The sequence below is a fragment of the Taurulus bubalis genome (genome assembly GCF_910589615.1).
Source record: "Taurulus bubalis genome assembly, chromosome: 15".
Taxonomy (NCBI): Eukaryota; Metazoa; Chordata; class Actinopteri; order Perciformes; family Cottidae; genus Taurulus; species Taurulus bubalis.
Window position 1 is genome coordinate 18,573,654 of NC_136603.1, and position 26,108 is coordinate 18,599,761.

The window sequence follows — 26,108 nt, forward strand, 5'->3', positions numbered from 1 at the left end:
GTAATAAGAGAACGCTGCGATATAAAAGGTATTCTGAAAGATAATAAGGAACATAAAATAGCGCTATATGCCGATGACGTGCTTTTATATATCCGTGATCCAGATGTCTGCCTCCCTATCCTCTTAGATCTCCTAGACATATTCGGTACATATTCAGGATACAAGCTAAATGTGCAAAAAACTCAAATATTACCATTTAATTACATCCCACTACCCCTTATAAAGCAAAGGATACCCATTAACTGGTCTCAGAAGGCAATCAAATACCTTGGCATTTGGTTAACACACAGTACTTTTGACTTGTATAAAAAAAACTATGACATTTTAAACACAAAAATTAAAGAAGATCTAAGTAACTGGTCAACACCCCTATTGAATTTAAGTGCAAGAATTGATATTATAAAGATGTCCTTTTTACCTAGATTACTGTATTTATTTATGTCTCTACCAATTAAAATCCCAGCCAGACAATTCCAGGATTGGGACAGACAGATCTCAAGATTTATTTGGAACGGAAGGAAGCCACGGGTTAAATATAGCATGTTAATTATCAGTAAGGAGAGAGGTGGTATGTCCCTTCCTAATCTTAAAGACTATTTCAATTCTGCCCAACTAAAAACAATAGTTCTTTGGTGTGATAATGGCTACGAGGCGAAGTGGAAGGAGATGGAATATAAATGCAAAGGTATCCCAGTACAAGCAATGATCGCAGACCGCAAACTTATGTTAACTTATCGTGACCAACTGAACCCCATTGTCTCATTTACCCTCCATACCTGGTTTGAAGTTATAAAGCAATTCAATTTGTGGAATCATTTAAGAAAACTCAGATGGCTAGAATATGATACAGAATTTAGGCCAAATAAGATAGATTCTAGATTCAGATATTGGACAAAACAAGGTATTACAGCTTTCTGCACAATAATGGAGAAAAACACATTGCAAAGTTTCCAGACACTGAAGGAAAAATTCAATTTGGAAAAGTTGGATTTTTTCAGATATTTACAATTACGGCATTATTTTTTTTAAAGAAATCCGGCAACTAGAAGTAACTATAGAACATAATGAAATAATACAATTAGCAGTACAGGCATACACGAGTAGCCCTAAATCAGTCATTTCAAAGGTTCACCAGGGAATTACAAAGAGCAGAGGAGCCACCACCACATATATCAAGGAGAGATGGGAGAAAGAACTTGAAGATGAAATATCCAGTCAGCAATGGGAGAATATGTGTGAAACCGTGTTCTCGACTTCCTGTTCAATGTACTGGCGTGAATTCAGCTGGAAGAACCTTGTTCGTTTCTTAATTACCCCCAAAATGAAATGTTACTTAACTACAACAAACCACACATGCTGGAGAAATTGTGGGGAAGGGACAGCGAACCACCATCATATCTTTTGGAGCTGCCCTAAAATACAAATATTCTGGGAGAGCACTTGGACAATGATGCAACATATTCTGAGGCAACAGATACAATTTACATGCAAATCACTTTATTTGGGTGATCTACCAGAAGAAATAACAGGAAATGACAAATAAAAATATTAACAGTAGCAGCAAAAAAATTAATCACTCGTAACTGGTTACAAACCGACCCTCCCACAATAGAAAACTGGACTGAAATAATTAAAGAAATCCACGAGATGGAAAGAATTACCTTCCTTCTGAGACTGAGAAGGGACATATACAGTACATGGCCAGATGGACAAAATGGACCAAATATGTGTCAAAAGAAGGAAATGGGCAGATTACTCGCCCTCCCTAACCTCATGGGGTTCTGGTTTTTGTTGGCTCGAGAAGCTCAGTATCTCTTAAAAAAACAAGAACTATGTTTCATCATGATGCAACCCATATCTATGTATGTATGTGTGTGTATGTATATATATATATATATATATATATATATATATATATATATATATATATATGAGTGTAAATCTAAGTTAATGAAACCCTGAGAATATAACTCTTTGAATATAAATTTGTGTAAAAAATCTGTATGTTGGACTGAATTAATGGTTGACACGATTGACTGACAATGCTTTTGAAGTGTTGCATGGCTGTTTGATTATTTTTTTTTTTTAATTGTTTTTTTTTCTTATTTTTACTTATTTACCTGCTTAAATTTTGTTTCTTTCTTATGGCCCACTTGGCCAGTTGCATGGTTAATTCCTAATATTCCTTCTTATTTGTGTGTTAAATTGTAAAAATGCCTAAATAAAATATCAAGTATAAAAAAAAAGTTCTGCACTCTGAGGATGAGCACCATTTGTCGGGTTTCTCTCATAAATTATACGCAGCTAATGGAGTGCATACCTTTTAGAAATAGTGTATCAAGGTACCTTTTATATACAATACTAACTTACACATTTTGAATAATGTTAAGTCATTTAATTGAATTAAAGCTCACCATGTGTTCAACCATTCATTCCATTTCCAGTCAGCTATAATGATGGGAATACAAATGTTCTGACTAGATTAAATATAATTAGTTGTACAAATTGGCTTATTATCAGTACTTTGTATATAAAAAGCAAAACAGTATGTAAACAGACGTTGGTTGCTCTAAAGCTCAATATATGAATATCCAAAAAGTAATATTGCGTTCCATTAACATAGTTGTAAAAAAGATGAAACTCATTTCTTCTTCTTTTTACCTAATCTAAACCCAAGGGTGAATTTGTTTCCTACTCAGCATGCCTTGTAAATTGCTCTGAGATTACTCTGGAGACCTGCGTCTCCTTTAAGGGACAGAAGGCAAACGGCAGGGGTCTGTTTTAATGTTTGAGTAGTCATTTCACATTTTGACCCTGAAACCCTCTGAGTATCGACCACAAACCGCTCTCATAATGCCCTGTGACAGTTTAAGACAATGAAGAAGTCTTATTTGTACTTTGCATAAGTAATATAGGATGATGCTGAGAATGTAATTTATTTTTCTGTCTGACGACAAGCTAATCTGGCCTTTTCTTTATATTGACACCCTCCAGTCCTGATGCAGCCAGTAGCATCATCAGTCAAAGGCTTTTATTAAGCAAAGCCAGGTGGAGATGTTGCTTTGAATGTGTCTTTTAAATTGGTTGAAAGAAGCCCTCAAATGTCAATGAAAATTGTTGATTATGTTCAAATGCTCAGGAGGCAGTCATATAATGAGAGCATTTATACTTAACCATAAACGTCTTTGCGCTGTAATAACGTTGGCGAAATATCTTTTGTGAAACGGAGACAAGGAAGATAGAAATTGGAAGCGATGTGCAAATCAACGGCTGCAATTCACCCGTCAGTCTCCTCAGGGATCACACCAAAGGTCTCTGACTAGTGATGATATAAGTGCATAAGAATGCATCGCAGGCCATTAGCAAAAATGGCGAGTTTAAAGAATGCATCCATGAAAGCATTCTCTACCTTAAAAGCTTTACACAACATGCTTAAAAGGTTTAATTTCTGCTTTATCAGTTGACAGAGGTTTCAAGTTTTTATTTGTAGTCTGTCAGCAGTGACGGAATTACTTTGTCTTCATCAATATGCAGCAGACAGCCAAGAGCATGATAGCTTTCATTCCAACCAAACACTCGACCATCTGATTTCACTAAGCTGCAACACCTCAACCGGAGAGGCTGTTTTACCGCACATGGAGTATCAGATGGATGGAACCCAACACACCAGAGCAAAGCAGATTGTGTCACACAAGCTGTTAATTATAGAATATATTAAAGTCCCGAATAATTTTCCGTGATTAGTTCCTGGTATCCTGAGTGTTGCGCATTATTCCTTTTTGGAAGCAACATTCAATTCTGGCAATCAGATTGATATAACAATAGTTTATGGAGCCCTGAAACGGTTTTGCACTCTTCCTTTAACCTCCAATCGAATAAAAACAAGCTTTTTATAATTTTTTCTTTAATGCTCTAATTTTAGCTAAACCAAGCCACCTCGAACACTCTTTGTATTGCAGTATAACAAGATGAAAACTAGCCCAAAAAATATTTTCCCCCGTTATCCAATAACGTGTAGAAAGTCTACAAGCGCTAAATTATGAAATTATTTGATACCTTTTATGAGTAGCGGGAGCTAACTGACTATATCTTTACATTGCAAATTGTTAGTTAAAGGTTCTCTATATACACCATTTAGAAATTTTAGAGCAACGGCAGCAAAAAACTAAAATATTTTGATATGTCTGACGACCTTTACTACATCTTTTTTCAGTTGTATAGATAGTGTGTAGGGTTCATTAATCTGCTTGCATTACTATTGTGTATGATATTCTGCGGAGCACCAAATAGACATTGTTTTATTATTATATTATTGGCATATCTCACAACATACATGAATTGTCATGAGCAATCTTACAAGGACTGTTCACATAAATGTAATTAACCATTTCTCCCTTGACAAAAAATGATAAAAGGAATAATGATGATGGTATTGAATGTTGCGAAATCACAATGAGCTTCCTAATTTGGAGCTTCCTCGATTCCTGGCAAGGTGGTCAATTGTATCACAAAGGGATTATCTCTCCTTATTTAGACTTGGTGAATGTGTTACTAAATGCAATTAGGGACTTTGGGACCACGATCAAGAGCTGCATTAAACTGGGTATGTTTAATAGCTATGAAAGATTGCGTGAGGACTGATAGTCAAGCTGTATACAAGGTGACCTCTTGTCGCCCCTGAAGAGCGAAAACGGTAATTTGCAACATGCCTGTGGACAAAGGCGTCCCCTGTGGCTGTGTCTCTTGTGCACAAACTCCAGCTGAATGTCAGGCCACAACAAAGCCATGTCCAATTAACAGCAGTAACTCTTTAGATGAAACTAACACTGTAGAAGACACTAGAGCCTTTTTTCCCTTCCCTCCATTTTACGTAAAGACTGCGCTACATTTTTAGAATTGTGTTAAAATTACAGACTCAAATTATAAAATTGTTAACTAAAGTGTCTCGCACAACGTTCTTGAAAAAATCAGAGAACGGTGGAACTTGTGTCATAGTATTTTAGGTCATTTCTTTAATTAAAACTTAACTGTGTCATAGACTCTTACAGTCTGGGCTGAGAATGTTATGCATTGACTGCCGTAAGAATATACCTCAAAAATTGACATTGAGTTGAAGGAACACCTCACTGACATTCTCAAGAAAAACAGAGGGTTATTAATTTCATGCATTTTGAAATCTTTGCAGGGATGTTGCAATCGGTTGCATCATGTTGTAAGGTGTTCTTGTTATTGTGTCCACCCCCTTGACGTTTCTATCTGTTGAAGAATCTGACATTCTGAAATGAAAGCTTCCGGTCAAAATACAGCGGCCAATTTGCTGCATAGAAAGAGCATGAGCCAAAAACCTTTACAAGTCTGGCAATAATAGGGTAAAAGGTCGTATTATGATAAAAAAAAAAAAAAAAACCTTCCCATCAATTTTAACTAACTTTTGTTGTTAGACTGACTGTGAACATTTGGCACTGTGGGAAACCCCTGCCTTTGTGTGCACGAACAAATCAGAGACGTTTTAAGGGAAATGAAGGCAAAAATCAGTAACCTTCTTAATTGTCATAATGCTTGCCTGTAACTTGCATTTTCTGAGATTTACTGAAACTATTTTCTCAACTTGGTGGTCATTAGGCTGTGCATAAGCATGAACTAACTGGCCTCATGCAGGGATATCTTGGAATCAGTTACACCAAATGTTCAAGATCTCCTCACGGGAGGCAGTGGTGGGATTCATTGGCAAACAACCCTCCCTTTAAACAGAAGCGCCAGTCACTAGGGCAGCTTGAGAAGGGATTTAACTAGAGCACAGAATATGAAAATGTAAACTAAATTCATGCTTCTCACAGTGTCGTAGTCTCTATGGAATTATTATTACGTTAACACAAGTTTTTCGATCATCCGCACACAGGCGGAGGAGTTACTGTTCCCAACTTTTCCAAGTAGTGGCCCAAAAGACATTAATCAAAGCATAGACCGTCCACTGGAAAATCCCCACAGAGAATAAGCACACAAACATGCTTTTCTGGCTCTTAACAACAGAGGAGTGCTCGCTAGCGTGCGCTGAAGGGCAGAAAGTATAAGGAACGTCTACGTGACCTCGCAATTTCATGCCAATCTCTAGCCACTAGCTATCTTATTAAATTCCACTGGTTTTAGTGTCATCCCGCAAGTACTCGACTTTGAGGTCAGTATCAGTTCAACATAACGTCGTTGAGTCAATTTAACGGTCAAACATGCGGTTTCTGACGTATATTCTTGTCACGCTAGTTGTTGCCGAGCTAGTAAACGGCCATGCCCCGTCTGTTCCTCCTGCTAGCAGTTAGCATGTGTCAGCACGATGGCGTTAGCCAGCACTACTCGTCACTACTTCAAAGGCTGTGTGTCTCAAATACTCGTTGCTTTGATAAACCCGCTCAACGCGGACCATAGACAGACATGTTGTTGTCGAAATGTCATGGCTAAAACACAAACGGATGTTCTGTACCGGTGTAGACATTTTAAAGGTGAACATGCTGGCTGTAGCATTGTTGTCGTTTAGCAGGTTTCCTTAAACTCGGATGTCATATTATGGTCATTTTATAATTTAAATTACATAAACGTCCTGTAATGCTTTTTTTGATACATTTAAAAGACCCACCTCTACTACATCTATATATATTTTTTTCAGTTATTGGCTAATCCTCCCAAAAAGAAGTTCAATTAAATTGTTTCTCAAAAGCATATCTTCTCCCTTATCCAAAAATGTATTATCAGCGTATGTGCCCTAGAGATTTTTTGCATTTCATATTGGACCAGGATTGCCTCCCCATAAACAATTGAAATGTATAATTCTTAAGGGTCAACTGAGATTTAAGGTGAGCACAGAGGAACTCGCTAGCTTCTGCAGATGAATGTGAAAACAGCCTTTTGGTGCCAAACATTCTGCACAATGAAGGTCAAACTACACAGTGAAGTATAAGCACAACACATGTTTAGGTGGAGGGGGACTTAAGCCATTCAACAATAAGTATTTTGGGGGTAGAGCCTTTTCTGACAAGTTCCCTCTTTTTCCATGTTGCAATTTAAAAAAAGCAGGTTCTGTCAATATTTTTAATTCCAAAGTCTTAAATGCAGTGGCGGGCCGTGAATTGTGTACCTACGCCTGCTATAACAGCTGTGGCGCGCAGCTTGTACCCGTTTGAATGCGCTTATTGTAAGTTCCGATATCGCTAAATTAATGTTATGAAAAAATGTAATTGACAAGAAGTAAAAAGATGACAAATGCAAGTCAAGGGAAGAAAAACACAAACTTTATTCTTTTTTTTACAAAACATTTCAAAATCAACCTCAATAAATAATTAATCCAATACAGACCTTCAAGAAGCAAATGATCAAACTTAAACATGATCAAACACATTTCCTCAAACAGCATCATATAGTGCAATAGCCTTTTTTTTGCTGCTCTAGCACATTAACAAAAAAAAGTGGCAATGTATAAAAGAAATGACGAAAGCAACACAATAAGAGGATAAGAGGATGTTTGACCTACACGGCATTATAGAATGATGAGCACATGAGCGATGTCATGATAATGAAACCTATGATAATCAAAAAGGCAACTCAGATGTCTGCAAATGAGTCATACTGTAAAAGTAACATAACTGCATTATGGCTGCCCTGCCTGCACACAACCAGCAGGCCACTAGCACCTACGAACACAACCATTAATGTGCACTTTACAGAAAAAAAGGTAACTACTTTATTGATCAGGTTCTGCAGATGATGCAGACTGCAACTGGTTTTAAATTAAACATTAAAAACCAGTTAGCCCTCAGTTAGCTATCCCTCAGTTTCCGTGTGAAACACATTCGGATGCAGAGCGCTAATGTACAGATTTACATTTGTAATTTAAATGTGAAACCATGTGTAAATGTATAAGTGTAAAGCAGCCTTGTTTCAAACAACATCAAAATATTGCTGACTCCAAACTGACGTATTATCGACTCTCAAAAGTACCTGAGCCTAAACTGAATTGACGCAAATCATATTCCCCAAATATTTCTATGGTTATCATCAAAGTATCATCAAATGCATATCCAGGCATTGGGAGTTAAATGTAGAATTATATTATAATATGGTGGATTATAAATAGATTCTACCTGCCATCTGTAAAACAGTCATGAGATTAACATCATATTACTTTCTGGAGTGTCCAGTTTGACTTTGAAGTGATAGATATAGATATCATTTTGTATCTTATAGTCTACATTTTAAAATGAAAGATGCAGATATTAATGAGGCCATCCATTCATATGTTTGCAGAACATACAGGTAAGTCGTGGTTTATATTCGATATCTTACATCACAAAAAACAAGAATCATTCTGCATCATATTCTACTGCACAAAGGTAAGTGCCCGATTTTAAAAAGACACCCATATAGTTGTTTCAGCATGTAATTGAAAGCATTTAAAAGACCTTTTGAAATACATTCAGCTTTAGTTTAATCATGGACACAGGTTGGGTGTGTGTGTGTGCATGTGTTTGTAAGAAAATCCAACAGCTGAAACAGAAATGTGACGTGGTTGACCAAGGAGATACTGTATTTAATGGCACCTCAGTCATCCATAAATGTATTTTTAAGCCTTGACTGTATGTAACGTGATTAACTGACGTAAGCTAAAAAAACAAAAAATTGTAGGTAAGGAAAATCGTCTCCAATGTTTCATACATGCAAACCAGAAGCGCTTGCTTGTTGCTTACCAAACTAGCCGATGTCTCTTATACATCGCTGTTACGAGGTGACAGCATGAATAACATGATTACATTGTATTATGTAGGTGAATAAAGTGGGGTTTATTTGTAACATGCACTTGGATTTCACTCTTCACTGTAAATCCTTTTGCCTGTTTTCATTTGTCCGCCTGAACTTTTTTCGTCAGGTCTCGTAGGAAACCAGGAAGGACGGATATTTGTGCATTACAGTGGATGTGTATTGGTGCGTGCCCACGAGGTCATTTTAAATTGGAGTCAGTGTGACACATCCAGATCAGAAGACTGTTCACGGCATGTTTCATTCCTATTCACCATTCAGTCTTCCTTTCCACCTGTTTGGTTTTGAAATAAATTGGAGGTGCAGTAAGATGTCATGCAGATAAGTCTAGAGTGTAGCACCAAGACATCAGGCAAATGTCTGCAGGTGCACAGTAAAGTACGGATTTCATCAATCATGAAATTAGTGTGAAAGAAACAAAAAAATCTGCTTTTTTAACTTTTTTGTTTAGTTATGCATTGACAATGGTATTGTAGTATTTTGAATATGGGATAAATATGTGTCAACCTATTGTGTTAATATATTAAGTAGAATGTGGGGTGCATGAGAGACGAGCTTGGTTTGAATTGCTGTACTATTCTTTAGGTTTACTTTGCATTTACTTCTGGGTGCCAGCAGTGCAAAAAAGAAAAGTGACGTGGCAAAACATGAGGTAAAACATAAAGCGGTGCGGTGCGTAAGATGCCATGAAAGTTACTAGAGTGTCAAAAAAGTAAGGCGACCTTTCAGGGGCAGAAACAACAGGGACAGAGGTGTGAGGCATCCTAGCAACAGTGCAGATACACATGTTTACAGTAAATACAAAATCATAAATCACTTAAATAGCAGGACAGTCAAATACAGATAAATAAATATGCTAGGTGCAATGCCATTCATTTAAAGGTCATGTGATGCACTGAGGGAGATGGGTAAGAATTAGAGTGTGCCCATTCCAGTGACTTCAGACGTCAGCCTAGAACAGTTCAGGGAAGGTGGGGGAGAGGGAGGAGTGAGGAAGGTAGAAAGGCAGACAGAGAAAATAAAACAGCTGTGAAAGAAGAACTTTCACTTTAAAGTGAAGGTTATGCTGCTCTGGCTGGTTTTGTGGACAAAAAAAACAACTGGTGCCAGCAAAAAACTCGAGCAGAGATTTTATACCATATTTTCCCATTGTACCCTTTCACATAGAACATGAAAAAAAAATGGTAACAGAACCAATGCAACACTAGCCCCCTTTCATGAAGCCATGCAGTGGACAGAAAATAATGGTGGTGTCATGAGATTTGTAGAAATTGCTGCATTCCCTGACAGAGGCATCGCATCCCATTTCTTTCTATAAGCATTTCATAAGTGGCAGTCATGTGTTTTTGTCTATTTTTCTTTGCTTTTTTGTTCATTTTACATTTTTTATTCATTTTACTCTTTCCGGACAATGACACAATTGGATTAAATAGGGAAATGGATAGAATATAGTAATGACAAAAATAAATACAATATTATTATTAAAATGATGCATGCTAAATGAAGTCTACTAAAAAGAATAATTTAACATTTTGGGAAATGCGCTCAGTGCCTTTCTTGCAGTAAGATGAGGATACCACTTTCATGTACGCGCACTAAAGCCAGGAGATGGATAGCTTAGCTAAGCATAGCTTAAAACCTGGAAATAGGGGGAGACAGCCAGCATGGCTCTTTATTAAGGTTGCAGAATCTGCATTCTATAATTATGATATCACATTTGGTTTGTTTTAAAGGTTCTACTTTTCTCATTCAGAGAGTGTCTATTGCCTTTACATAGCTCTCAACGTGATGACAGCTTAGCTCGCAGCTTGAAGCTAACGTTGTGAACAGTGCTAAGAGTGCGAGCAACAGCTACAGTGCTTTCAGAGCTAGCAGTGTAAACCTCAGCTATAACCATCCTATGAGCACAGTGCAGAGCGGCCATGAGGTAGTCAGTGAGGCACACTCACATGAACTACCATTCCCGAAAAGGAATGCGCGTACGGCGTGGCTATGTCAACAAAGCACGGAGAAGCTAAGCATTCTGCTATTTTTAATGCTCTGAAAATTGTATCGAGAACATTTAATTAATACAAACACTGAAGTGTAAAAATGTAACGTTAAGGTTTCCACGGGGGGGTTGTGTGCCAAACTACAGTGACTTCCTGGAACCTTGACATCAACGTGAGGTTGCCAGGCGTCCACGTTAGATAGTGAGCTTTAGAAGGACTGTGATGTTATAACCTTTTGAATAGAGCCAGGCTAGCTGTTTCCAGGCAGCTAAGCTCAGCTAGAACTAGCTTAATATATAACTAACATACATGAAAGTGGTATTGATCTTCTTAATTAACCGAAAGCAAAAATAACAATAATAATATCCCAAAATCCCAAAATGTCAAACTAATAACAATACACTGGCTACATCCATTTAAAACAAATACCAGTTTTAGTGTGACTTTTACTGTAGGTCTCCCACAGGCTAATGCTAAAGTGTTTAGCAAAATCCAAGGGAGTCTAAAGGATGTTCCATGGGATAACACAAAGAGGTTAATTGTGAAGCAGATTTGGGGTGACTTCAGGATGTAGTCATGGATGAGGGGTCATTCCACATGGCAGCCACGTCCCTGAACCTGCCATTGGAATTGTGGGAAAGCAATAGCCATTAGTTTCTCAGTCGACTGAAATTCCTTAAGAAGTCAAAGAAATTAAGTCATGTTTGTTGAGTATCTGTATGTGGATTCTCCTGCTCTGACGCTGATAACATTTGCCTTTGAGGTTTAGTTGGCCTGTGGACATCAGTCAGGTTGTGAGTTGTGGGTAACACATTTATATTTCTCTGTTGATAATGAATTACTGGTTGCAGTGGATAGATAGGGAAACTGTTGTTGTGTAGCATGGTAAACAAATTCAAATGCTAAATATGTTCCTCAGTATTTTACTGGTATGTGCAGTATCTATACTGTCCAGAATCTATACCTTTTCTTGGAGCTAAAAAGATTTTGGACTCACAGTTATTTTTTTTTTTCATTTAATAACGTAAGTGGCTTATGTGCAAATACACAAGAATCATCCGTTATATTAGGTTTGTTGAGGCTGCATACTTTACAGATGTGTCATGAATGTTTTGTCCATTAACCTTCCAAACTGAAGTTGGCACTGAGCATTTGATGATTTACTTATTGCACATTCAGTTTACTAATCTGCAGGTTCTGTCCAAATACACAGCTTTGTCTCGGTAGTTGTCATTGCTCCCGTGAGCCACTTACTTGCAAAGAGTGTACTGGCTGAAACTGAATGCGTTGTAATGTCTACACGTGGGTGGAACTAAGGAACAAAAGTAGAAAGAAAAAAACTACAAAATGAATAGCCGCATTATTCGTGGCCTTAAATGGCACTTGTCAAAACCTGACAGGTACTGTGCTTTTTCTGGCATCTCATCAAAGTATCAGTGTCACGAATGCCAACAGTAAACTAGCAAGCTAATTATTTTAATTTTCAAACAGCACAGATAGCAGTTATCTCGGATCTTTGATATGAGCAAGGTCACTCAGGTGTTGCTTTTATCCTCTAGATTGTGCCGCAGCCCAGCAGTTAGAGTTGAAAGGTTACCTGGCATTGATGAGATACTGGGCTAGGCTGATGTTAGCAGGAGTCCCTGTGATGGTGATCTGGCGCTCTGATGAGCCCTCCATGGCGTTCGCAATTTTGATCTGCGCTCCAGACATCTGTCGAATCTCATTTATTTTGGTTCCCTGGCGTCCAATGATGCAGCCTATTAGCTGGGGGGAAAGCAAAGTCTTTGGGTCATAAAGCAAGGAATCGTCCGTGTTGTCTTAAACATGCTTAATACCTACAGTTATATGATTGATATTTAAAAGGCAGTTTAATGGGTAGTAAAATGGCCTGGGTTTCATTTAAATACCATCATACAGGAAATTAAGTTTGATTAATGATAGCAATGGTTCTGCTGATAAGGGTTATTCTGCTGTGTAATAACTGGAATTTGCAGGATCATTTTTGGTTTTGTAGTAAGTAATTTGCGCTTATAACATTTATACAATTGAAACATGATTTTCTCACATTTCTCTCATTTCCAAAAGTTTTCTTCATCAGAGTTCTCTATGACAAAAGACTAATATATTTTACAGTGTCGTACCTCAAAGTATCAAATCGTTTTGCACAATGACACAATCACATCAACATCACTTGAATATATGTAACATGCTAATTGAAAGACCCATCATTTAAAAAGCACATAATTTTCATTAATAACGGCTATCCATCAGGCAGCTGGCTCAAGAAGGCATCACTCACATCATTGGGAATAGCGAGTTCATGGGTGCTGGCTGGTGGATTGGCATCCAAACCTGAATTGGGGAGCAATGGGATGAGAAAAAAAGAGATTTGTTTTTAAAAAGTCCCTTTAACCTTTCAAAGGACTATTTTTGATATTTTGGGAAATGGGTTTATCCGCTTCTTTGCCAAGAATTGACAAAGAAGATTGGTACCGCTCTCATTATAATGGTCGGTGGCAATCTTCTCAACTCTTTAAAAGTGATGGTAGGCAGATTTTACAGCTAACCAGGCCAGCTACGGTAGCTGATGTCCTACTGTTACTAGTCTTTTTGCTAAGCTAATCTAACTGGCTGTTGGCTCGAGCATTACAGTGGTATTTTATAATTTAACTCTTGTCCAGATAATGACTGCCCATATTATCCCAAAATATCAAACGGTTCCTTTAAATATGTAACCTTATTTCCAAATAAAACCTTTCCTGCACTTTATTTTTACAGCACTTTTTTTAAAGGACCTATGTTGACTCAATCAATAAGTCTATGTATAAGAGAAAAACACTTATCTGTTTAGATGAAAGTGATCAAAAATAAATCCATTTATTAATCAGATATTTTCAGTTGGTCTTTTGCAAGTTAAAATGCAGAACATGATGCAGAAAGAATATTATATGTACCAAAGTCCATATGAAACAGTTGAGATGGGGGCAGATTGTGTTGGTTATTTTTATAGTACAATGTGGAAAACCTATTTCACGGGAGGTTTTCATCTGTAATGGAAAGTTAAGAAAGCTAAAAATGTGTTCGAGGAAGGATCCTGTTCCCAAGAGATAACACAATTATGTATTCATTGTTTTAAAGTGAAGCCCAGTGCAATGTTTTTGTGCATTTCACCGGCATAATATCAGACAGAGCCCAGAGAAAAATATATACATGAAAAAATCAAAGAAGGAGAGAAACCACAGGGGTCAAGTCATGCTGTGCCAAACGAGAGATAAGGTGGAAGGTAGGGAGAGAGAAAAACATTTCTCTGGATGCAAAGAGAAGGAAATGTCTAAAGGGCCTTGTGGGTACGTACCAGGGAAAGCAGGGGTGGTCTGTCCGAGAGGGGTAAAGGGGGTTTGCTGCATAGCCAACTGGTGGAGCTTGGTCAACTGCTGAAGGGGTTAGGAGGGAAAGTAGAACTAAGAGGTTACTGGTACACAGGTCACACCGAGAAATGAAGCAAACAAAAACTAGAGTGAAGAAACGGTGAGGAGAAGGAGGCCATGACAAAGGGTGGTGGTGGACAAAAAAAAGTAAGAGAAAAAGAGGTATAGAGAGAGAGGGGTGATTGTCTGTCACGGAGTTGTAAATTGCTTAATTGAATTATTCTTCCTTTTCTGCTAATTCCCTTGTAATTTGAATATGAATCGATTGGATTTTTTTGTTTGTTTTAAGGAACAAAATGGAGAGACAAACAACTCCACGCATGAGCACATGAACCAAAAGCAGGAAGAAATGTAATTCTCATTTGCCTCCTCAATTACCCTGTGTTCTTCTAGCTGGCACTTATGGCTCAGAACTAAGAACCTTTGCCCCCCCAGACATGGTCACAGCATATCCATCCCCTGCTGTGGATCATTTCCATCAGGAATGGGGGAAGACGGAGGCTTTCAAGCCGTCTTTCCCTTTTAAGAGGAGTTTTAATGAGGGTGGAAGAGGGTGTCAAGCCTCTACTTGAGTGATTGTACCGTCAACCACCACCTCCACTGGCATCAATCACTGCCCAACTTTGAATTAGTGGATGTGACACACTGTAGCTCTTGAGATGCTCTTACGACAAGGACAGATGAAGGCAGATTATTAATGGAGACTATTTGGGCCAGCGGAATTAAAAGGGGTGTCTGTATCAAATCTGCCATTATTGTCTTTGTCTTTATTGTTATCCCCAACAGTCAACATGTTGTAATCAACCCACATAATAAGAGTTATTTATGGCGGTTGAGCTGTAGTTCACCCTGGGTGTGTAGAATTTGGTGGCATCTAGTGTTGTGGTTGCAGATTGCAACTAATTGAATAACCCTCGGCTCACTCAAGACTGTGGTAACATGGGCCGCCGAGTGCAAAACTGTGGTCACACCATTTGCTAGGTTCAGAAGCCATCCTTCCCATAACAATATTACTTTAGGAGCAACATCAGTAACTTGGTTTTGCGCTCTGTGACTCACATTATGGCAGTTTCACAAGCGAGTCGGAGAACAACGTGGCTTTCGGTTAATGTAAAAATGCAAAAGGATCTCTCTGGAGCCAGTGTTTGGTTTGCTGTGTCCGTTCTAGGCTAGTGTAGGGAGGGGCGGCTGTGGCTTATGGGGGTAGAGTGGTTGTCCTTTAACACACAAAGTAGCCGGTTCGATCCCTGGCCTTCTACAGTTCGCATGTTGAAGTGTACTGAACACCCCCAGTTGCTCCATGGGTGCCTAAAATGCTACGGATAGGTTAAATGCAGAGGCCAAATTTCATGTATGTATGTATGTATGTATGTATGTATATAAAATGACCATTGTAATTAGTTTAAGTTTAAACATGACTGTGAAAACATAGTTATGAATGTTAAATTCAATTTGTGCTCATAGGTCCCCAGAAATGATACACACTGGTGCTTTAAACCACAAGAACAGAGATTTTGGAGGTCATGATTTATGACTTGCTTCTTGATGATGTCAAAGAGCTGCTGTGTCCTTGCAATAAGATATCTGCAACTATTTTGTATTATACATGATTAAGATACAGGTAGAACTCTTGACTGAATAAAAAAGAGACCAAGAACTCACATCTGGATGTGGTATGGCGTATTGTCCCTGAATTGTGTAGGCCTGTGGAGATGAACAACATAACAGATAGCAGGTTTTAGGATCTTGTTAACAATAAGAGGGGGAGAACATCCAACACAGTCCCAAGACAGTTTGTGAACTCGTCACAAATCTCAATCCATCGGTGTTGTGTACAGGGACACGAATAGTCCGTTTTTATCGTGTCGCTCTTTTTCTGGACAACATTACGCTACAAAACAGAAGTTAGGTTTAGGCAACAAAACCACTTTGCCCATCATGAGGTTCACAACAACATCTTCGGAGACGCGCTGGACGTGTGTAATTCACCTGTCCACTGCGATCCTGATTGACTTATCATTGTGTTTTCGTGCAGAGCGACACAATAAACTAGACAATTTGTCTCCAAGCACACAAAACTGTTTATATGTATGTGCTATTTCACATCCTGCCATGATATTGGGCTATATAAAAAAAATCACACAATAAAGCAAGTAAGATTGTTCATTCTCAGCTATACAAACCCTCTTAACACTTTTTGCTCCATGAAAACGTTTTGATTGCAAATATAATATGATTTTCTAAAACGGTAAGAGACATTACAGTGAATGTTTTTCTCAGCCATACTCATTTTTACCACATACAAGCAGTGACATTAATGCATTATGCATTCAACATGTTCTCATCCCAACTCGTCACATTCTGGCATCACTTGATTACTGTAAGAGACCCACATGGACTTGTTTTTTGTCTTTTTTAGGAGGGGAGAGGGGGTCTTAAGGGGAGCTGACAGGTAATCAGTATAAACCACATAGAAGGTGTATGCATCATCTGCAATCTGGGAACCAGAACATTCATTTGAGATGCAGCTCAGCAGGGTGTGTCAAGTTGTTCAAGTCTTGAATCAGAAATAAAAAATAATTAATCATTTAAAAAAAAATTGAAAGTGTAAAAGGGCATATCATATTAAGATGGATGTAAATGATGGCCATTCCCAGGCCATCATGCTTATGTCTTATACTTTTTTGCAGCAATTTTTGGCTTGATACCATTTGTTTTTGAAGATTTGGTGCTAAATCTAACAATTTTATACATCCCGCAAATTTATTGAGAAACTAATTTAAGACAACAAGACCTTGAGGAATTTACTAGAAAACGTCCTGCTTTGATTTTGCATCAAAAACGTTGACATTTGGAAGAATCACATTTTGATACTGCTCAGAAACCCCCTATTGTCAATATACTTCTTCTGAATGCCAGAGGTCTCTTGTTTTTGGTTTTAAAGTTTCATGAGGCGGAGATTATCCTAGAAGTCACAACAGGTAATTTTTTGCGTTGAAGCAAGTTTCAGAAAATGGTCTCCCGATGTAAAATGACTACTATGGGGACATACATTGTCATGCATGAATACATTTGGGCTCATTTTATACTAATTAGGAACCCCAGTATGCAGAAATATTCAAATAAAGTGGGAATAAGACACATAGGTACCCATAGAACCCATTTGCATTTCCATATATTGAGTTGAAAGGACAAGGAACCCCTTCAAAAATCGACATGCCAGTTTTACTTTACCAAAGGTTACCCTAACTGTGGAGTGTTACTCCAGCTCTTTTCCTGAAAAAAACATCATGGTTTGGCTCAAAATAAGGCAACAAAGCCATTTAGTAAGCTTTAGGAAAGCATCTAATATGGACATGGATGGGTTTACATTATAGTTACCTGGGAGTCGGGTTCATCTCATACAGACGCTAAAGCGTGCCTTGTTCATCGTATCAGAGGGGCGTGACAATGCATCGCTGTCTGACGCCCTTGGAATGAGAGCAGGCCGATACAGTGTATAATATGATGTATATAGATGAAGTGCAATGAGACCTTGCACATGCAAATCTTAGAAGCGGTTTATTTCATATTGATTTATTATTATATAAACATTATATGATTAATGTGGGTGTAAAACAAGGTAATATCCTCCATGTCATAGTGCACTAGACTGAAGGGTGAAAAGTATTTCATAATGTAAAGGAAGTTGCTTTGCCACCAGTCTTCAAGAGAACAGCTCCAGTAAGAGCTGCTTCTTGAGTCTTCATGTTTGGTTCTTCTGTTTATTTATTCATACAAAGTCTCAGTGAACCAACATGTTCAGTAGACTAGTGTCTATAGATTGTAGTACAGAAAATTATAGCAGATTTTTCTGGTTACAAAACAATAGAGTGGACACAATAACAGGAACATCTGCACAAAGTGATGCAATCCAATTTGACACTATTAAGAACTACACAAGTGATACAAAGGTAGTATTTATGCATTGGTTTTGTATCGAGATGGACTATGTTACACAGGTGTTTGTGTGTTTCTATGTATCCCTGTGAGTGTGTTCATTCCTCAACATTTTCCAAAACAGGCTTGTGCATTAGGCTTCAATTTTGTCTTAAGCATTAAACATCAACTGGGGATGACTTCCAGACAAAGGAAAAAAACTCCAGATTGGAGTTGTCACAAGTAGTTATGTGACGTTTCTCTCAAATTTACTACATTTTCAAATGCATCCAACGGCTTTCAGCCCAGATCTGCAACCAAGGTAGGAAACCGCACATTAACTGCCAACACATTCTAACTATGGCGCTCTAGGTACCCCTCTAGCGCCAATTCTGGACGTGTCAGGGAAGGTGTGTCAGTTTCCACTTTTCAAATAAACCTTTGTGTGCACAGGAAGTTCAGGTTGAGGCAACGAAACCACTTGGTTAGGTTTAGGAAAAGAGCACGGTTGGTGACATCCCGACCGAGTCCTGTGCACGATCTCGCTTTTTGACCAAACGTTGGTATTTGACGAGTTGGGATTGAGACTGCGTTGGAACTACATGCTCTGGTCCCAAGTCACATGTTTTGTACACACATCAAACCAAGCCTGGCCTACCTCCCTGAGACCTCAAAGCAGTTTAACAACACCACACTATTTCTGCCTTTGCTGCTGACAGTGCTCAAACACATTTGCACGACTGGAATAGGTTGTTTGTCAGGAAAATACGAACACTGGCCATTTTAGTGTTTGAACATACAACCAGTGCTGTGATTTGTTTCTAGTGAGGACAGCCTCGTTTGTAGAAGGGTTGTGGTGGCAGGCAGTTTTGCACATGAAAAGTAGAAAGGCATGCAGGAACAAGCAGTGGCTGATGCTGCAGTAAAAGTCTCAGGTTGGCTGTAGGCACAGACTAACAACTTGAGCTAGCTCAGCTCTTACCTGGCCACCAGAAAAAATGACTGGGGTGGAGGCGGGCTTCGGGCGATAAGGGATGGTGGCACCTTTTGGTGGAGACTAAGAGAAAGGGAAGAGAGAGGAGAGGCAAAGTCAGCATGTTCCTAATTTATAAAAAAAAAATGCTTGTTCAACATTTTGGGAAATATGCTCATTCTATGAATTGCTAAGAATTAGATGATACGATCCAAAACACATTGAAGTGTGCCTGCCTCATATGTTAGCTTAGCTTAGCATACACAATCAAATGCACATATGACGATGGTATTGATCCTGTCATCTAACTCTCAGCAAGAAATCTAACAAGCATACTCCCCAAAATGTGGAACTCTCTCTTTCAAATAATTCAGTACTCTGGTGCTTTGAGGTAGTTTGTTTAATTTGGTAATTGGCATGTATTCATGCTCTCGATCACATGTCAGAGAAACAGCAGAAAAATCCCCCTGAGATAATATTGCATCCTGGTAACTTTGTGCTCTTACAGTGATACATGTTTGTATTTGCTGGCAGCTTTTGAAAATGTAAATGTTGTTTGTGAAACCCCCCCAAAAAAGGAGTCATGGAGCTCAGAGGTATTAGTAGTCTATTCATGGAAGATACAACATAATAAAAAAACCGGGCACGTGTAAAACCTGATAACCCCAGATTAAATGCGCCATCACCACCACACTATTTTATCTTTTTTATTTTTTTCGCCCAAGACAGTGGGGAGGTGATTTCAGTGAGTGGGCTGGACGTTCCATTTGCAAACGTACCATAATGACACAGAGCTATTGATTCATGCCGAGCTGCAGCAACAGGCCGATCAAGACAGTGGAGAGGGCTTAATTACATTTCCTCTGTCGCTGCTGCGCTGTGGAGGGAGAACTGTCCACTTAGGTATGCGCTTTAAATATAATATGAAGAAACAAGAACTGTGTTCTGAATGTTACAGAAGCAGGCTTGTGTATTCCTGACAGTTCACCTATTTGATTCTACACAACAATGGTTAAATGGTTATTACAAATTGCTTCCTGGAAACTGTAATGAGACAATTTTACTCTGTGTTACGCCACAAATAATTCTCCAGTTTGTACTATCCAAATTGGAAAGTACATGACTAGACACGAATTGCACTCTCAATTACGCAACCAGAGTGCTTATCACGTTGGCAGTTATGGATAACAATAACCAGGTGTTTCTGACACAGCCTAATTTGTGTCTCATCATATCCTTTTTTTTCAATTTTAAAACACTGATTCCCGTGAATGTGAATGTAACTACTTGTGGAGACATGGTGTATGAATGTCTTACCATAAATGTGACACAGCCTTTGAAGCCTTGAACTCTAAGTTCTTGAATAATAAACAACCTAATTCTTCCTAAAATGAGCACTTATATATAAATCATCTCTCAATGCTGACATACTGTACCTCCAGCATGACCACACAGATTTGTTTGACACACTGGATGATGGCTTCTGGGGTCCCAGAGATTGTCACTGCACGTTCTGTGGAGTTGGGCAGCATGTCCCCTGCCACCTGGACCTGGGCCCCTGTGGACTGGAGTAGAGTAAGGGACGTTGAGAGACAATGTTGATCGGATTCTGTTCGAAGTCGTACAGGCTGTGCCTCCTGATTTTGGTGAGTATGTGCGTATTGAAAAGTGCAACTTTCTTTATACCGTTAATTTATTTTAATTTCCATCCGTAGCTTTAAAAAACATAATGAATACGTTAATTTTGACTCAAACCATGATGTTTTTTTACCTCGCCAAATGTTATTGTTGCCTTAACCTAACCTCAATTAACAACCGTATCCACATGTTTAAAAATGTTTGATTAAAACTGAGACCGTAATCAGGGGAAAAATACATTCCATCTAAAACATATTTTCCAATTCATTGTCTAATACATTTTTGTTTGAGTACTCTAGATTTAGGATTTCAGAGAGTATTGACAATGTTTATCTACCGGTATATGTTTGGACTGTCTAAGATCATTAGACTAACATGTAGGAATTTTGAAAATGGGGGTAGTTCCCCTTTACGTGTTCATGGAGAATATGAATTCACAAAATGTAACCAACTCCAGGGGAGAGACCAAACAAATGTCTCCACTATTTTTTCAGACAAGGCAAAAACTAGAAAAGGCCTGACTTTGTCATCCGTGCAGCAATTATTTTTTTGTAGTTATCCATAAAAAAGGTTTCATACCGTACCTCTCTCATTTCTTTTATCTTGGAGCCTCCTTTCCCTATGAGGGAGCCACACTGACTGGCCGGCACTACAAGCCTTAAGGTGACGGGGGGCTTGCTGGTTGCTGGGCTGTTGCTCATGGAATTGATTATGTCCTGAAAAAAAAAAGAATGTATATTTCATCCTGCGGTGGTAAACATTTTCCTCAATGTGACCCATACAAATCAATGACGCCTATCCATATAAATCAGTTCAAAAACTTGAAAGTCAGTGCAAATAAGCTGCAGAAACACATGCGTTTCAATCATTATTTCGCATCTTTTCCGCTTGGTGAATGGACCCTGCTCTCTGGCTGTGTCCGTAAATATTGAAAGCCTTGTTTCAGCAGAGCAGATTTTAAACACGTCATCGAGGACGCAGCAGAGGGTCTCCTCTTGCAAGTTGCCGTCACGGTGCTTTGGTATAACAAGTAGGTGAGTCACATCAAAGACACAATCAGAGGAAGAAGTCGCCCAAAGGAGATGATTTAAATTCACCTAGCCATGGGGTACAATGATGAAGGAGTAGGCGCCTTATATACATGTGCTGTATACCCAATCAGAAAAGTCTGTGTGCATATTTAACAACTGTAGATGTATTTTGCACATGTAAAATATAACCATTATATAAAAGTTGTGGTCCTTTAAGATATAAGCAGATCTTTGTGTCAGCGCTTTTAAATTGGGATACAGCACCGTGTCTAAAATGTCACTAATACATTCCTGGCACTATATGTGTGTGTTTATATAAAGATGGCAAAAGACCTTGAACCCCCATTGGACATGCATTGTTCACTATGTATAGAAACACTGCGGTCACTCTCTTATCATACCTCCTCGAATTTGTAGGCAATCATAGCAAAAGCCTTGAAGATGGTGTCTGTTGGTCCAGTGATGGTGACAATCCTCTCTGGACAGTTGCCTTCAGAAATATTGATTCGTGCTCCGCTCTGGGAAAAAACACACAAACATACGGATCACTATAATTGATGCGAGTTCTTAATCCAGGAATAACTACTGCATTTAAATAATCTAGTGAAGTTTGTTATTCTTTTTTTTTTAGCAATTTGTATTCTTCAAAGTGTTTTCAGTAAATCAGATTGTGAATTGCTTGCTTTGTACTGTCGTACATATATGTATTATTTCATTATTAAAATGTTGTGTTTTTTCTTTTAGATTGAAACCCACCTCTTCTCGCATCTTTTTCACTGTTTCCCCTTTCTGTAAAGAAGTACATTTTAGTAAATTACTTACGATTGATTACAATCATGGTTCATATATATATATATATATATATATATATAATTTTTTCCCCAATATTACACACATGTGTGATTTAATACAAATAACATACCTTTCCAATTATACTTCCAACCTCCTACAAAACAAAACAGACAAGAGAGTAAAACATGGATTTTCCGACAATGATTAATTGAAGAAAGTGCAAGCGGTACTGGGGCATGCAACGGGTTCACAGCTGCATGGCGGTGTTGAGGGACACACTTTCCACTTTCCACACTTTTTTAAGAATGTGTAATTCATTCAAGCATTTTCATCTTTTTACTCAAACATTTTACTCTAAATGAAAATTCCAATACAAACTTTGTTACTTGCTACAAAATGTATATTTCTGTTTATGTTCCTGCTCTACTCTTTATGTTTTCATCTATTTAATCATCCATGATTTACTGTATTGTATCAATGTCCATCACCCACAAATGACATGTCTTTCCATGCATTCAGAAACTGTATTACGATAGATTTATTCAAGCTCCTACACAATGATGCATCACTCACATCTGACAGTCAGACCAACTCACAGCTACAGTAAATCTAATCAGATGTATATTTACAACTGAATTTATGCTTCGACAAAACTCCCACCCAGAACTGAAAAAACAAACATGAAAACGAAGGAATTCATTCCTGCCCGTTGCTCAGTGGTAGAGCGCGTTGTCCTCACTCAATCAAAGGAACGGCGGTTCGATCCCCGGTTCGCGGTGTATGAATGCTAGCTAGTCCTGATGGGCAGGTGGCCCCTCCCATCAGTATATGAATGGGTGTTGATGGGTGAATGACATGTAGTGTTAAATCGCTTTGAGTGGTTGGAAGACGAGAAAAGCACTTCACAACCAACACTGTGGAGGAGTGGGCGTGTCCGAGCGAAGGCCCCCTGCAGTACAGACCATGCTGGCATTGCTCTCCAACACCTCACCCAGCCCATCCAAATGGCAGCTTCTACTGCTGTGAGCAAAAAGAGCCAGACCAGGATCATGCTGCCAAAAGCCCTCCCACATACGCCATCTACTACCTCTCTGGGGCCTGACTGGGCCTGGTTGGCTGCAGGGTTATACAAACTGTCACTGGGTCATCGGTGTCTGGAGCTCCTGCATGAGCAGCAATGCAGTCGGGTGAATAATTGGGCTGCGGATCGATAGGCATAAAAAAACAAGGGGAAGATTTTGGCTTTAGTCCTCGTGCCACACACCTCACCAACAAGGCCAACTCAGTGGAGACGTGCGGCGTGTGCTTTCCAATTACCTAGCGTCCAGCTAACCTCCCTGAAGATGGAGGCATTTAAACAGTCATTCAGTTTCATTACCCTTCAACAAACTCTGCAGACTTGAAGTAAGTGAGGCAAGTTGCTTGCCACTTTTAGTTATTGTGGCCCACTGCAGGAAAAGCAATGGTAAAGATAACTGAGCATGATCTGGCGGGGCCAACACACACACACACACACACACACACACACACACACACACACACACACCAAGTCTGACCACCTCTCAAAGAGTAGAAGGGGAAGAGAGTGGAGGGAGAGCACAGCACACATAAGTGCTTGAACAAAAAATCGATGGCAGTGCCCACTTACTCCGTGCCCTGGGAAACCTGAAAACACGAGGGGCTGACAGACAAGAACACACCGAGCGGAGTCGGTAGAAGCCTGTCACTCTTTAAGTCTGGAAGTGGAGTCTCTACTTGTGAGCTCTAATCAACCGTCCTGATCCCAGAGGCCCGGTCTGTGTATCAACACAATAAAGTGTTGTGAGGTCAAGCTAGTGCAGAGAGTGGCACTGAAAGACAAAAGACAACTGCTGCCCGGCTGCCACGACGTTCAACCATCAAGCTGAGAGTGCAACACGTCCAGCCTCCATATCAATCCTGGCATACTGTATAAAGCTAGGAAGATGCAAACTGCAGTGGGATCAGCAGAGCTAAAATTCAAAGCTCAGCACTTCCATCTTTAACATTAAAGGTCATGTTTTATTCTCAGTTGGATGTCGCGCGCTGCACAGAACCCGCTGTCATGTTGAGACTGGGACAAGAGGAGCAGTGTCACACCAAGGAGATAAGATGAGCTTTCATGTTGATCTTTCAGCGTGAAAACGGATGTGCAGACGTACGGCTGCAGTGGATCTGTGAGTTAAACTATAGTTTAGTTAGTGTAGTTTTACAACCTTCAAGTTAATGTTGAGTGCAGCTGCATTTAACATACAGGCTTGACTTCAGGGATTACGACCAGATTTAGAAAAGAATGTTCAGCGGCCGAGGATTTTAGTCTCTAGTGTGGGTCATCCTTCAAAAACATCTGGGTCCATATACTTCCCATAATAATCATATTTGCATTAAACCTTCCCTGCCCGGTAAATGCAAATGTCTTTTAATCTCCATGTGGTCACCTTGAAACATATGGTTCTCTATTCAAAATACATTTTGAATAATATTTAACCAATGGTCATATTGTGGTGGAAGATTTGCTGTAAAAGGTAAAATATGATTTAAATGGCCCTTTTAATGAAGAAACAAATTGCCAACATGTATTTCCCTTCAACCAGAGTCAGCATAAATGTCTGTGCCTGCTTACCTTTCCATGCATGAGGAGGCGGATAGTGAGGGTGACATTGAGGCCACCATCTGACTGGACTTTGGTGGGCTCCATGCTGGGGGGAGGGAGTGAGACCAAAGCACCGGCCTGGAATGGGATGTCCTCAGAAGGAGAAGGGGTAGGGTGGTATTCCAGCCAGCCAATCACCTGCTAAACAAACATAACATGAAAACATGTTGTTATGCTATTATATATTTTCACATATTTAAGCGGACGGATCATGAATAGCAGTTCATTCAAAACTTCTGTCCTGTTGGGTTGCAATACAACAGCTTTGGGCGTTTTGTAAAAATATTGAAAAACTGTTTGTTTTTTTTGTTGCTTTTTGTGTATGGCAAAACATACAAGACATAATGTATTTTCCACAAATCCTTACATTTTGAATACAACTTAAAATAGCTAATCTCATCGTGCTCATCTTATAGGTCACCGCACATTTAGCCCAAATTGTGTGCTTAAAAAAAAGGGTGTCTGCAAAAACAGCACAGCTAGGCATCACTTTTGTGAGGTCCCCACACAATAATTACTCCATAAATAAGACATAAATATGCAGAGAGGATAGGGGAATAACCAAATGTAATTAGATTCAGCTCCACCAGGGATTTACTGTCTCAGAAATTAATAAAAAAGGAAAAAAAAAGGAACCTGATTGTTTTGTTTATCATTGGACGCCACAGTTTAGAGGGATATATGTACAAAATACATTTAGGACGCTCAATGGTTCACAAATCATAATGCTGACCACTAAAGGGTCAAAGCTATTAATTTGTCACAAAGGACCGCACTGGGGATGAAACTAAATGACGGTATGAATGCATCGACTAAACTCCTTAGAATGAATTTCTCTGTGTAATGATGTTCACTTCAAGG

General features: G+C 39.0%; 1 protein-coding gene across 2 annotated transcripts; it reads right to left on the bottom strand.

Annotated features, from left to right (window-relative positions):
• Positions 1 to 9,717: 9,717 nt before the first annotated feature.
• Positions 9,718 to 25,292, bottom strand: pcbp3 (poly(rC) binding protein 3; the record flags this gene model as incomplete). 2 transcript variants are annotated; one of them, XM_079231346.1, is made up of 12 exons in its annotated part: positions 9,718 to 9,754; positions 12,391 to 12,560; positions 13,096 to 13,148; positions 14,152 to 14,227; positions 15,887 to 15,928; positions 19,125 to 19,199; positions 20,552 to 20,680; positions 21,338 to 21,469; positions 22,186 to 22,302; positions 22,541 to 22,573; positions 22,707 to 22,730; positions 25,218 to 25,292. In XM_079231346.1, the coding sequence occupies 12 exons, from the start codon at positions 25,290 to 25,292 to the stop codon at positions 9,718 to 9,720; spliced, it is 963 nt and encodes a 320-aa protein (XP_079087472.1). The 2 variants fall into 2 exon arrangements, with proteins under 2 accessions (XP_079087472.1, XP_079087471.1); XM_079231345.1 differs by having other exon boundaries at positions 14,152 to 14,230.
• Positions 25,293 to 26,108: the final 816 nt, after the last annotated feature.